Consider the following 13,751-nt stretch of genomic DNA (forward strand, 5'->3'; position numbering starts at 1 on the left):
ATACTATCGTTGAATTAGAAATAAGGTCTAGAATGTTGGTCTCAAACTGTGTATGAAGGCAACAACAGGACCCTTTATCTCCCCAAGAATTACAAAATCATTTCTAAGTGTCGTGCATTAATAGCCAAGAAGGTGGCAGGTGTTCTGTGTCCGGAGGCTGTAAAACACCAGACTCAGGGAGCGTGGATGACATGAACTGACACTCACAGTGAACATATCAATATGCGCGCATGCAGGTGTGTGTGTGTGTGTACGTGTGTGTGTCTTTGAAGTGCTTCTTTTCTCTGTGCTTTCCCTGTAGGCAGTGTGCCTTTATAAACCCTTCCAGGACTTGGGGTTTTTGGTCCCTGGCAGGATAAAGAATCAATCGGATACATTGCTGTAACATTTTTATATCCTGCAAATCAGAGATAGTAACCTTTCTTCTCCACCAGTCTAAGCCCCTCCAAACTGATTCCACTGGACTGACTTTGACAAGAGTAAACCGGAGGTGTTTTGTGGCAAGGATAAAATAACTGTCCATCTACCCTAATAGCAAAAAGCGAGTGAGTCAGTGAAAGGAAAACAACAAGGGGCCAGGACACACTAGTGAGTTCATTTGGAAAATACCATTTTGAAGCTGAGTTAAGAGAGGATGAGATCTGAGCTTGTTCACAGCCTGCTGAGATAATTATTTGTGGCAGTAACTTTCTCTGTTTTTATTTATGGCTGCTTCGAATACAGTTGTGTTAAGCTTTTCTTCAGTTCTTCTATTTCTCTCTGGCCTCTAGAACAGTCTGTGATGCTGTGGTCTAGAAAACCGTCTGCCCTTATGCTTTCCAGGTTTAGTGCATAGTCAGCCAAGTGTAACAAACAGCCCCAGATCTCAGGGACCGCAGGCTGCGCGTGGAGTTTCCTTGCTGGGCATCTCTCCCAGGTGCTTGTCCTCTGAGCGGTGACTGATTCCTCGGATCGTTCTGTTGGATGACTCCACCACCTTGGAAGTCCTTCTGTTCTATTTCCCTAGATGGGTAAAAGAGGGCACTTCAGGGGCCAGGACTAGTGGTGAAAATCCTTTCACCCTCCTTTTGTTGCCAGTGCTTAGTCACGTGACCAAAAATACTGCAATAGAGCCAGGAGCACATAGCTGCGGGTACTATTATGAGAAGTAACTGGAGACTCATAACAAGGAGAGTTCTTTGCTTGACAAGCTTATTTCCAAAGTCCAAAGCAGGGGTTGCACACTCAAATCCCGAGAGGGCCAGACAAGGGTGTAACTAAGTTGAGAGACGGGGAGCAGTGACGTCGGGAGTCGTGCAGGCAAGGATAGCTCAGAGAGGTGTGCTCGATAGGACATGATAATTTAACTTGGATGACAGACTGCTCTGGCTGAGCCACATCTGCTGGCCCGGTCCACCCCTTACGCTGCCACTTGGCAACCTGCAGTCGGGGGCAGAAAAAAACCATTTTTCTGGAAGCAAACTCCAAAGTTGGCTAGGCTCTTGAATCAGCACCTGTGAGGATAAACATAAACGCTTTCTTTTTAAAAGAGAAGGCTCTGAACAGCAGCACGGAAATGGAAGCTAAAAAGAGAAACAGGTATGAAGAGTGTGCTGTCAGAACTTGCCATCCATACGTAAGCTTAGGGCAGGGGCTCGTACATAGAGGACAGAGCCCTGATCTGTCATTTTCTTCTCTTTTTAAAAAATATTTATTTATTTATTTGGCTGCACTGGGTCCTAGTTGCGGCACACAGGATCTTTGTTGCAGCACACGGGGTCTCTGTTGCGGCATGTGGGGTCTTTATTGCGGCATGCAAGATCCTTAGCTGTGGTATGCAGGATCCAGTTTCCTGACCAGGGATCAAACCCGGGCCCCCTGCACTGGGAGCGTGGAATCTCAACCACTGGACCACCGGGGAAATCCCTGAGCTGTCATTTTAAAGGATGCTCAGTGTCTGCAAAAGCAGCACAAGTCAGTCCACAATAGGCCCAGATGTGCGTACTGTGCAGCTGACCCCAAGGTGCAAATTCTCTCCTTATCTTTTACCTGAGTCAGATCCCTGCTGTTTCCCTCTGATATTTCTGAGCATAGTCTATCCATTGAACAATTCTACAGTGGCAACAAAAGTAATATTTTGATGATATTTGTCAATGTCTACTCTGGGAATATGAGTGAATCCTGTATATTGATTTAAACATAGTACATAGAAATAATAATAATAATAGTAAAAATAATAATATCAAACATTTATTGAGCAATTATTATGTGTCCAGTACCGTGCAAGACTCTTTACAATATAACTCACTTAATCCTCATGACAACATATAAGACTCTATCTGAGGAAACTGAGATACAGAGGGTTACATCTAGTAAATGGCAGCTGGTAAACTGGGATTCATACAGAACCATTGTGGCTCTGTCCTGTGCTTATAGTCTGTCTGAACGTGAATCTGCCTTCATAAGCAGGCTGATTGTAATTTTCACATAATAGAAATCCTTTGGTGATCGTAAAACTTTATCACTGCTGAGCTTTCAAAGGTGTATTGGTTGCCGATTGTTTATGAAGTGCAAACTAATGCATAAATGAACAAAAGAACCATATAGGAAGACCATTACTGCCATGGCATTAAAGATGCGTTTGGAATGTTGCTCATAGCATATATTCTGAAAAGGTTAAAGAGAGTTTGGGGGAAAGCATGTCCAGGTATCATGTTTATAAGAGTGACGTGTGATGATATTGGAGAAGGGGCTGCCTAATTCTGGAGTCATGTCTGCGTGCTCACCTTAGACCAGTGAGGGATGCCTCTGCATATCCCACCGCCAGCCGCAGTGCTATTGAATTTAAAGCCATGGTAAGCTCATAGCTGAATACTATTTGAAATCTGCTACAAAAATCAAGGGGTAACAGCAGTAACTCGAACGCTCTACCACAAGTGCTCAGCCAGACATTCAGCTTTTGGGGAGCCCTAAATTAGTCTGGATTCTTTTTTAAATGCAGTTTCCTTTGTCGTTTCAGAGATCTGTTGCATGAAATCCAGAGAGGCATAAATTCACGTGAAAGCAAAGTGTGTGTTGGTTAAAGAGACCACTCTATATTCCTCTCCATTTATCCAGCTAATTCTGACCCATCTTTGAGATCAAAGCAGAAATGCCCCTTCAGTGGGTTTGCTTTCCTTGATTCCTCTAGATGCAGTTCGACTCCCAGCTTTTACATGCTCCTGAAGAGAGCCGTGATTTCCTTTCAAGTTAAATTTTAAGTTTAGTTAATCAATTAATTAAATGATGATTTGTTAATACCTCTCACCTTTTATCGTCCATAGTAACAGTTAGCACTCGACTGCTTATCCTGTGCAGCACTATTCTAGTTGCTTTCTATGTGTTATTCCATTGAACCCACATGGACACTCTCAATGCACATCTTGTTTTCCATATTTCCCTACATGAGAAAACCGAGACCAGAGTGGCTAGGGAAAAAAACGCCAAATAGCACAGTCAGTAAAGGGCAGAGCCAAGAATGAACGAAGTCAAACAACTCTGGAATTTATGCTTTTAATGCCTGTTGTGGGGCTTCTCCATAAGCTCCAGGACAACACCTAGCAGAGTGCTCACGGAATCCCAGGAGTTTAATAAATGTCCGGGGATAAGTGAATGAACAGACACAGGGAGGAGAGAGGGAATGAATTATCCGACTAATTCTTACCTCGCTAAGTCACACTTGCCCCGGAGAGTGCTGTGTGTTCATATTACAAAGCCTTTAACCTGAACTTTGCCTGGTGGATGAAGTGACCCAAGAATTTGCAAAAAAAAAAAAAAAAAAAAAAAAAAAAACCACAAACCCTGAGTCTCTGGGAGTTCTTCCACCACTCTCACCCTCCCTGAGCATCTGCAGTTGGAAACGGTTTCTTTTTCCTTTATGATTCCAGAGGAATCCTAAGTAGAACCTACCAAGAGGCCAGGACAGAGACTAAGCCTCAGATTGATAAGCACCAGGGATTCCTCTCACCTGTACTCTCCGTCAGTCTTGGATTCTTAGCTCAGGATCCCTGGAGAAATGTCGTCTCCCTTAGTTCCTCGGGAATGATTCGTCTACTGGTCTGGGATTTGAGGGAAGAATTAGCTGATTATAAGGTTAACGCATAATTGTAGGCATAAGGTGCCTGGAGGCGACCCTCGACCACTTGCTGTTTAACTGAATTAACGTTGGCCAGTTATAGATTTTCTGCTTGCATAATTGCCAGCAAATGATCCTGAGTTCTGAATCTGCTTTTTCTGTGTGCACCACTTGGGATGTCGGCGTTATGATTGCCTTAGACGTGATCTACCCAGAGCCTGCTGTCAAGGCAAGGGAAAGCTTTACACACAGAAGTGCTCAGATATGCGACTATGGCATCCTTCCCCCCCTTTGATTTTAGAAGGATGACGTCGGTCAGGGTGATGACTCTCCTATTTCAGTTCCTCTGATGTTTCTCAGGCCGGCCACATGGTGAACCCTGGGAGATTGATTCTCGCTCTTGTTCTTTGGGTTCAGTGCATTTCAGAGGGCTGGTATTTAGAGAGAAGCCCTGGTTCCACAGCTTCCAACCTTTTGTGCACTCCTTTGAGATCACCGGTGGGGATGATAATGAGTTTTCTTCAACAGCCTGTGCGCAGTGGTAAAGAGTTTGCATTCTGGCATGGCCGAGTCACTTTGCTGTGCACCTGAAACCATCACAACATTAATCAGCTAGACTCAAATACAAAATAAAAAGTTTTTTTTTAAAAAAGGAGTTTGCATTCTGGTATCAAAGTTTAGTTTCCCAAGAAGCAGACACTGAGTCAAAGATTTGAGTGCAAATAGTTTTATTTGGAGGGTGATGTCAGAAAAATACCAACGGGGGATGAGTAAACGAGCCAAAGAAGAGAAGGCAGCTAATGGACGGTGAGTTATCAAGCCAGATGCCACCGTGGACAACTGCTGCTTAAGTCCAAGTGGGAGACAAAACACTTGCCTCTGCGTTATCTCACCTGAGGGCTGGGGTATTCACACAGCAGTTTTCATCAGTTATGGTGATGGTCTTGGGGGTGTGAATTTCCAAACACTGCCTGCTGGCACCATACTCAGATAAAGCAGCTTCCCACAGGTTTCAGAGAAATGTCCCAGGCAAAAAAAATACGAAGTCGCGCGTGAAGGGTGTAGGCGGAGCTCTGTCAAAATCAGAGAACACGTAAACCTGGATTCAGATCCTGGCTGCACCCATTCTAACTGTGTGGTTCGGGTCAAGATTGTTAGCCTCTCTAGAATGTCAGGCCCCTTGTTGGTAAAATGTGTCTGATAACATGCTAAGTACATCACAGCGCTGTTGTGGAGACTGAAGGAGATAATGCATACAACAAACTTAGGACGGTGCTTGCCATATAGCGAAGGCTGGAAAGTATTAGCGATCGTTGTATTGTAAGTATTACGGAGCGTCTTCTCTGTACCAGTGTATGTGGCAGGTGCTCGGTATAACAGGTGGGGAAGCAGAGGTAATCTCTAACTTCACACTGCATATAGCCTTTGGCCTACTGGGCCTATGGCTATTTCTTACCTGACTTCATTACCCCTTGTCCAAGAGTGTTCTAACATAACTTTTATGTTCCAAAACATATAACCTACATTTTTTACTTCTGGATGAAGTGGCCCAAGGATTTGCAAAGACAAAGCTGAGCCTTCAGAAGCAAGTGTAAAATGTAAATTTCCTAGTAACCAAACATACTAAAGTCAAAAGAAAGGGGTAAAATTGATTTTAATAGTGGATCTATTTAGTCCAATCTGTAAAATAACATTTCAACATGTAATCCTATAAAAAGTATTAATTATATACTTTACTTTATTTTTCTTTGCAGTGTTTAGTCTTCAAAATCCAACATGTATTTTTCTACTGACAGTTTCAGCCCAGCTACATTTCAAGTACTCAGTAGTCACCTGTGGCTCACGTCCACCATATTGGACTGTGAAGGTCTACGGGGCCCTGGATTCTTGTTAGAAGTAACTTCCGATGGGACAGTTCCGTTTTCCTCCTCTTTGCCGATGACAGTGTTCCTTTGCATCTATGAAAGTGAAGTTGGTTTTAGCTCAGGCATCATATGAAATTGACAGTTTCTGTAATGAAATTTCACACGTGGAAACCATGGTGAGATTCTTAGCAGGTGTAAAAATCTGAGGAAGTTATTTCTTTAACTACAACTTAATGGAAACTGCAGCAGCTGTTCCCATTTGCGTGTTTTCCAAATCTCCTTGCCAAAACGAATGGTTGGCAGCCACTAGAGAGGTATCAACCTACCTCTTAATTTGGGAAATGAAATTAAAACCTCAGCTCGTTTCTTAAAGTCACAGATTTGGTAAAAGTTAGCAGGGCAAACGTATAAGCCGCTGTTAAAATATCGATGGCTTCGTTTTTCTCAGGTGCTGCTGCTAACATCTGCAGAAGATTTGGACTGCACTCCTGGATTTCAGCAGAAATTGTTCCATATCAATCAGCCAGCTGAATTCATCGAGGATCAGGCGATTCTAAACTGTAAGCAGTGTCACTTGACGATGCTTTTGGCCTATTCACCGATGTCTAAGAATGTGACTCGGGATACGGTATTCCCTAAACTAAGTATTTTCTGATCGTTTTTCTTATGTGCTTGACCCAGGGTGGAAGTTCTTGAATTAGGGCTTTGTCAGCTTAGAGGTGAATAGAGTGGTGTGTGTCTCTTTTTAGTATTTTATCCCCGATAAGCATCTCCTGACCGCTCCCAGGAAAGGGGACTGCCAAGCCTCCAATGTATGAAATCCATTTCCTCTGGGCAGATCCTGAGAACAGACCATTGCCTTCCTGTGGACTGCTGTTCTACCTCATACATAGCATTGGATCAAAATAATGGTGAGAGCAGGATGTTAGCTTCTGGGAATTTTTAGGCATAGGAATTTAAACTCTTATTCTTAATGCTAATAAGATAGTTTTCTGAAAGATTTGAAACCTCTACTGGCTATTCTAAACTCACATCCCCCCAAATCCAATTAATTTCCTCAAAATATGCTCTGCTCAGATCTGTGGTTATAATCTCTTCCTATTTTTAATGCCAGTGTTATATTGTTTTATCTTTATGAGGGCATGGAGTGCATTGCTAAATGCATAACAAGCTTAGTTTTAGCACAATGAATTTAAAATTGATGGTAGACAAATAAGCTTTTAATTGTAGGCTCTTGAGCACCATTCTTTAACATTTGGGAATGAAGGATGTAAAAACAATGGTTTAATTTGGTCAGATGCTCTGTGGTCCTTTAGGGAAGATAACTGTACATCTGCCCTTATGGTCCCAGGTTTGCCTTTCAGGATAACCACATTCCTTCATTCCTGTGCTATGTGGCTGGCTTGCTTAAAGAAAAGGGGGAAAAGAAAACTCAGCCTGTGTGATTGGATTGTTCTGTGAGGCTGGAGCACATTTTAAGAGTTGAAAGGAACACAATAATGAAGGTACAATGTTGAGCATCAAGGGAGCCCTCCAAGGTGAAGCCCATGCACATCTTGATGCAATTATGCCTATGAAATCATTTCAGTAATTAGAGTCTATAATGACAAGGCACAGGACTGGCAGGGTAAGTGAATTCCAGTATGTGATTTCATGTTAATTTGATCCCCGAGTGTGACTCCTGGGTCAGGCCATCACGAACTCTCATTTGTCTTTTGATTCTTCTATTTATCAGAATCACTACATTTTAAACTGAACTTGGTCTAAGATACCATTTTCCTGGCTCTCATCTCCTCTCGTCTGTGTCATCTCCTCTCTTCTCTTCTCCTTCTCTCTTTTTCTCCAAGCAATTCCCAAATGGCATCTATATTAGCATGTGTGGAAATGTGAAGCCACCCTGAGTGTGGAAATTATTAATAGGGTTGGTACGCAAAGCAGGCCCATAAATGTGATTGCTTCTGCGATCGTCACGACACCAAACAGCTTTTAATTCACCTCTGAGAAGCTGGAAACAATCATACTTTGGGGGACATTTTGCATTTAAACTAGACCATCCTGTACATTCCAATATCACAGTTTTGTGTGTGTCTGTGTGGTTTTTTTTTTTTTTTAATCCCCTAAGTAATTTAGTGGGTTATGGTTGTTGATTCTGTGTAAGCTAGTAAATGCTAAATGGAACTGGATTGATTATCAGTGATAGCACGTTCAGGAAAAGTCAGTGATATAGGGATTGAGGTTATTTAAAAATTTATATGTGAATTTATATGTGAATTGTTGGATCAGCAAAATCTGATTAGCCCCCTTCTCAGTGAAACTGTGGGTCCATGTATATTACTAGGGAAAAAATACAAAGAGCAGATTTGGTTTGATACTTTTCAGTTCATCTCAAAGCAGTGAACCTAGGTTGTCATGAGTATAACCCTGAGAATAAGGTTAATTGTGCCTAAATGAAGAAGAAAGTTTTCACAGACTTGAGAATGTCTATTGAATACTGTTTGGGAAATCTGGATTTCCAGAAGCAGTAGCAATGTATTTTGCTCTATTCCACATGGAAGAAGAAATAAAAAGCACAAAACTTTGAATGGACTTTTCCCCCTAACCAACTAACATTTTAAGTCTCCCTCCCTCCCTCCTTCCCCTCTCATTCTCAGTTTCTTTCATGCATTTCTTTATGGTCCAACACAAGACCTTTCTATCTCTGAAAGATGTGATTAGCCAAGAAACCAGTGAGTGGTGTGACCTCTCAGAATGAAGGCCATGTTGTGGCAAGGCTATAACATCTGGATGGAAACTGGAAGGAATCAAGCAGAGCCAGAATGTTTAAAAATACTTAGATATTTGAGGCCACTGTGAAGATCCAGAAAATGGTTAGGGATAGTTCAGTGATGTGTAAACTATAAGCTGATGATCTAGGTAATAACAGAGGCTAAAAGAAACCAGGTTAGTAACATTACCTTGGACTCCTCCTGTGGCACTTACACTTTCCATTTTTCCTTTATCTTTGCAATATTTAAGAGATTTGGCTTCTAATCATTGTGAATTTTTCTTTTGCAGAAAGTGTAAAGTACAGCATAATCAATCAATTTATGTCTACACTTTTCACCATTTTATAAACTTGTCTGAAAATGTTGTCTCTGCCCTACAGATATAGTATATCTGCTCATACCCCAGACTTATATTCAACCAATTCTGTGTTAGATTTTAGCATGCGTTCCAGGGAATGTTTATTCTGTCCATGGCTTCCTGCTCTTTTTGTTCAGACGGTAATATTTCCTTTTATCCTTTTTCATCTTTCCCCTCAATTCTCAATGACTTATCTTTTTCTGCTTTAACTGTTACTAATGGTCACCTCCACTCCTTTTATTTCCCTAATATTTTATTCACTGTTCACTCTGATACATCTTTCCCTCAGTTGTTCTAAAGCCTTTTATTTTCTTCACATCCAAATAACTCTTTATTCTACTCTCCTTTCCACTAACTAGACTTGCTTTCGTCTTTAAAGGGCCATTTTCAACAAGCTTCTAGGATCAAAACATGGCATCCCACTATTTCTTCTAATGTAACCAGGGGAGCTTTATCATTGTAGCTTTCACAGCATGATGCAAACCCCCCAACTCAAGATAACTTGGACAAAAGTTTTCTGGCTTCATCTCAGTCTTAAAAGGTGAGCTGGGAGGATGTGTTTATTGTCATTTTCAACGAGAAGCACAAGAAGAAAGGGGAAGACAGTTTAGAAGGCAGAAACTCAGAGAGGAGATATCCACTCAAGGCCTTTGGACTCCAGGAGGAACTTGTGAGGGGTCTGTTGCAGGAGGTCCCTAGAGGTTTCCAACGCCCCGAATTCTCTTAAATTGGTTGATGGGGTTGCTTCTCCTGCAACGTGAAAATCATGCAGTTCTGGTAGCCGCTATCTTGATACCACAATATTTGGATAGTGACCCTGTTTACAGCCTCCCAGCTGACACAGGCTCCAGAAGAATATCTCGCCTGGAAAACTGACCAGCCACCCATCTGATATGGAAAAGGACCAAGTATAAGCCCCTGACTATCTTGTGTCCTGAAAAATTATAGAACAGAATATTCTGCCCTGCTGTATCAGCTCAGACAGACCCTCCTGGCATTATAGAGGGATCTGTGATCATCTCGTGCCCTAAGGGAAACCATACTCATGATCCTCCAGCCTCTATAGGGAGAGGTGCCTCCAACTTCCAGTGTCCAGAAAGACATCTTATTGGCCACCCAGCCACTATCAGGTCAGTGCTTTTCATCCCCCTTCATCCTTCATGGATCACTCTTGTTGGACTATTCACACACAAACACAGATACACAGAGAGAAATTGCCGCACCTGAGTTCACCTAAAATACAACCCGTGTAATTACACTTTTAATAAAGATGCCTCATTAGTCAAAATAGGCTTGTTATGAAACAACCCCAGTGACCGAACACTGTAAGAGGTGATTTCTCATTCAGGTCATGTGGATGCAGGTTTCCTGCTTTCCTGGGTAGCTCTCCTTCAAGTAGCTGCCCTCCATGCAGGAACTCGAGGACCCAAGCTACTTCCAACTTGGTCCTGCCATCTTGGGCCTTTGAGTAACTCTTAAGTCACCAAGCTGGAGAATAGGGGGGTGAGAAAAAGGGTGGGGAAGGCACCACCGATGTTTAACCACTTGAGCTCGAAAGGGACATGTATCATTTCTGCTTACACTCTTAGCCAGACCTAGTCACATAGCCAAGCTAACTGCGAAAGAAGCTGAGCAAAGTAGAGGAACACGAGTATTGATGTAAGTTCACCATCTCTACACAGATCCTAACAAAGCAAAGTGACCCCAGTCAAAAAGAGACTCTCAAAAGAGACAGAACCGGACCACAAAGGAGGCAACTGTCTCTGAGTAACTTGGGCCACCGTGGGGATAAGGACGAAGTTGGTCATTCAAGCAGGACAGCAAGGTCACGTACCTGTGACTACATCCTGCTCTTCGTGTCAGGGGGTGCTTCCCACTGAGCAGAATCAGCTTCCTCTCTGCCCCCTCTTGCAACACCCAGGGAGGGACCTTTTGATAATTCTACTAAGGATGGGTTCTAGTTGGACCCTCCTGATGATTATAGTATTGAGGTTAAGGTCATATAGTTTAAAACTCACATTGACTAGAGTTCAAACATATGACACAGTCACATGTTAGCTACGTGACCAAGAGTGAGTTACCTGAATCCTGTAAGTCTGAATTACCTCATCTCTCTAAGAAGGATAATTACAGTCTTTACTTCTAGCGTTGATGCCGTAATTGATGGAAAAATGCTTAGAACATAGTTGTGAATAAACGGAAGCTGTTATTATTATTACTATCATTATTGCTATTGCTCTTAGTATTGCCATGGTTGTTGTTATTATTACTATTATTCAGAGCTCTTAGATAGGTTTGGTGTCCTTATAATGGCCATCTAAACCTGACTTTTTAGAAGACAAATCATGGACATTAAAATCTGAAGAGATTTAAAAAAAAAAAATCTGAATCAGTGATTCTAGGATTTGAACTTCATGGGCCAGTAGAATTTTTTCAAAATCTTGGATTGATAAGAGTGTACTTTTAAACATTTTTCTAAGTCTGAATATGAGAAAAGAAAAAAAAAAGCAAGCTAATAAATGAGATAGAGTGAGAATACTTCCATTTACTGTGGCCAGACTTTTCTTTTAAAAGGTCATTAGTATCAAAAAACAAACGAAACAGGAGTAAGGACCAACTACAAAAGAGAAGGCAGTCTTTTAATTTGAGTAAATTTTGCTTTGTAAAAAATGCACCAAGTGTTTTTGTTTACCTCATTTTGGTGGGAAATCACTGATTTAAGGCATTAGGTTGATGTTACTTAATCTCTTGACTTTTGTGATATTCTTCTAAAGTTTCAGTATGTTCATTTTCCTGGAGAGGAGGGATAACTCAAGAGGTTTCCTCATGAAGGGCTGTATGCATATACTGACAGAAAGAAAGAGAATTTCTAGAAAATGTAACAAGTGTGCACACATTAGAGGCAGATGTTGGGAAATTTTAAAGGCACCCCTAGTGCTGATGAATGTGGCATCTGTGGCCTTCATAGCCGATATTTACTGTGTGCTCTCTACGTGTGGAGAGTCCCCTTGAACCTCATACTAGGCCTTAGGGGGAAAATACCCTCATGGGCCCATTTCACAGGTGAGGATACTAAGGCTGGACTAGGTGAGGCACTTCATCCATGGTCGTATTGCTTATAATTGGTGGCATCAAAATTTGAATCCGGGATTCCAGTGCTCTGGCTCTTATCCAGAGTTCTCTGGTCTTGTGTCTTGTAGCTGTTGTTGATGTTGGTGGTGACCTATCAAGGAAATTTGCCACTTAATTTTCCCATCTACTCTCATCAACGTGGGTGAAATAGAGAATTTCTACTGCATTATGTTTTCTCTGTTCATAGACAAGTTCATTCTTCCTCTATAATACAGAAAAATACAGAAAAAGTACCTCTTTTTCCTGTTTTGGATGGATCCAGTGCCAGCTTGCCCATGACCCTGCACTCCGTGCTTTTGCCCTTCCGCATGCGTTCCTCTCACCAAGACGCTTCTTGGTCATGTGCCACCTTGATACCGACCTTGGTCAGTAGCCAAGTCATTCATGGGGTCCATGGTGCTGCATAAATCATATTTGTACTTAACATACGTGAGTCATGGCTTTTGAGGGTGTTTTTAATTGACTATAAATCAAACAGGGAACTTGAAAAATGAAAGCAATTAATGAAAAAGCAATGTGAGAGGTGTTTTGCATCCTAACGCAGGAAATACATTGCTAGTGAATTAAATGTCAAAACAAAGGCCCTTTTGACCCTGCTGAAAAGATTTCATTTGGGTGGTAATAAATGGATGAACTTTCCAACCTGGCAGGTGGAGAAATTCCTGCTTCCTGAGTTCAAGCTGACTCGGGATTTTGTCTGTATATATTCTCTATCCCTGAGAACTTCCTAAGTTCTTTTGCTTTTGTTTTCAGTTTTAGTGATTTAAGAAATAAACAACAAAGATAATTTCCTTTCCATTTTCTCGTTGTCTTCTGTACTACTAACTTGTATTAACTCTCAGGTTGGGAGATTGATTAACTGATTAGTGAAATTATTTAACGTGACCTGTACTACAGTCTACATAGATCTGAATAGGTTGGAGTTTCAAGTGGTATATTTGGTTTAAACTGTAGTGATATGCCAAGGAAAATCACTCTGGTGTCACTTAATTCACTCCATCATTATGAAGGTGATTATACTTTGAATCAGAATGTGGACTCCTATTTACATGGATTTTTCCTATATTTAAACAGAGTCCTGTAGAAATGTAATATTTTTACAGGTTTGCCTCCCACTCCGCCACCAACATATCTGTAACAGTTGAGCAGTCAAATAATACTAACTAAGGTACTCATAAATGCATTATATTAACTACCTCATTCCATAAAGGTAAAGTGATATAATAAAATAACTGCAGAATAAAAAGAACACATATACGCATTAGGGAGGGATATGGTAAAATGCTTAGAGATCCTTCCATTAGACTTGGGTCCTAAGTTGTATAATTTGAAGATTGAGAGACATAAGAGGTAACAGGGTGAGAGGGCCTTAGGAGAAGAGGAATGTAGATGCGGCGGAGCTCTCTTGGCCTGAGTTTTCTTATCAGTGGAATGAAAGAAATAAATAGACCAGAGGAGTCACACTGTCGGCTCTTGGACTAAATTTGTCCCACAGATATGTCCTGTTTGGCTGCTCAGTGTAGGAGCCTGAAGTGTTT

General features: G+C 41.6%; 1 protein-coding gene across 2 annotated transcripts in view; it reads left to right on the forward strand.

Moving 5' to 3' along the window:
- The window catches only part of CDH13 (cadherin 13), a 1,008,956-nt gene that overhangs the window by 213,797 nt on the left and 781,408 nt on the right, over window positions 1-13,751 (forward strand). For both annotated transcript variants that reach the window (XM_059045502.2, XM_067020415.1), the window contains exon 2: window positions 6,407-6,518. In XM_059045502.2, coding sequence (XP_058901485.1) covers window positions 6,407-6,518 — 112 coding nt within the window. The remainder of the gene's footprint in view (window positions 1-6,406; window positions 6,519-13,751) is intronic.

The sequence above is a fragment of the Kogia breviceps genome, chromosome 18 (genome assembly GCF_026419965.1).
Source record: "Kogia breviceps isolate mKogBre1 chromosome 18, mKogBre1 haplotype 1, whole genome shotgun sequence".
Taxonomy (NCBI): Eukaryota; Metazoa; Chordata; class Mammalia; order Artiodactyla; family Physeteridae; genus Kogia; species Kogia breviceps.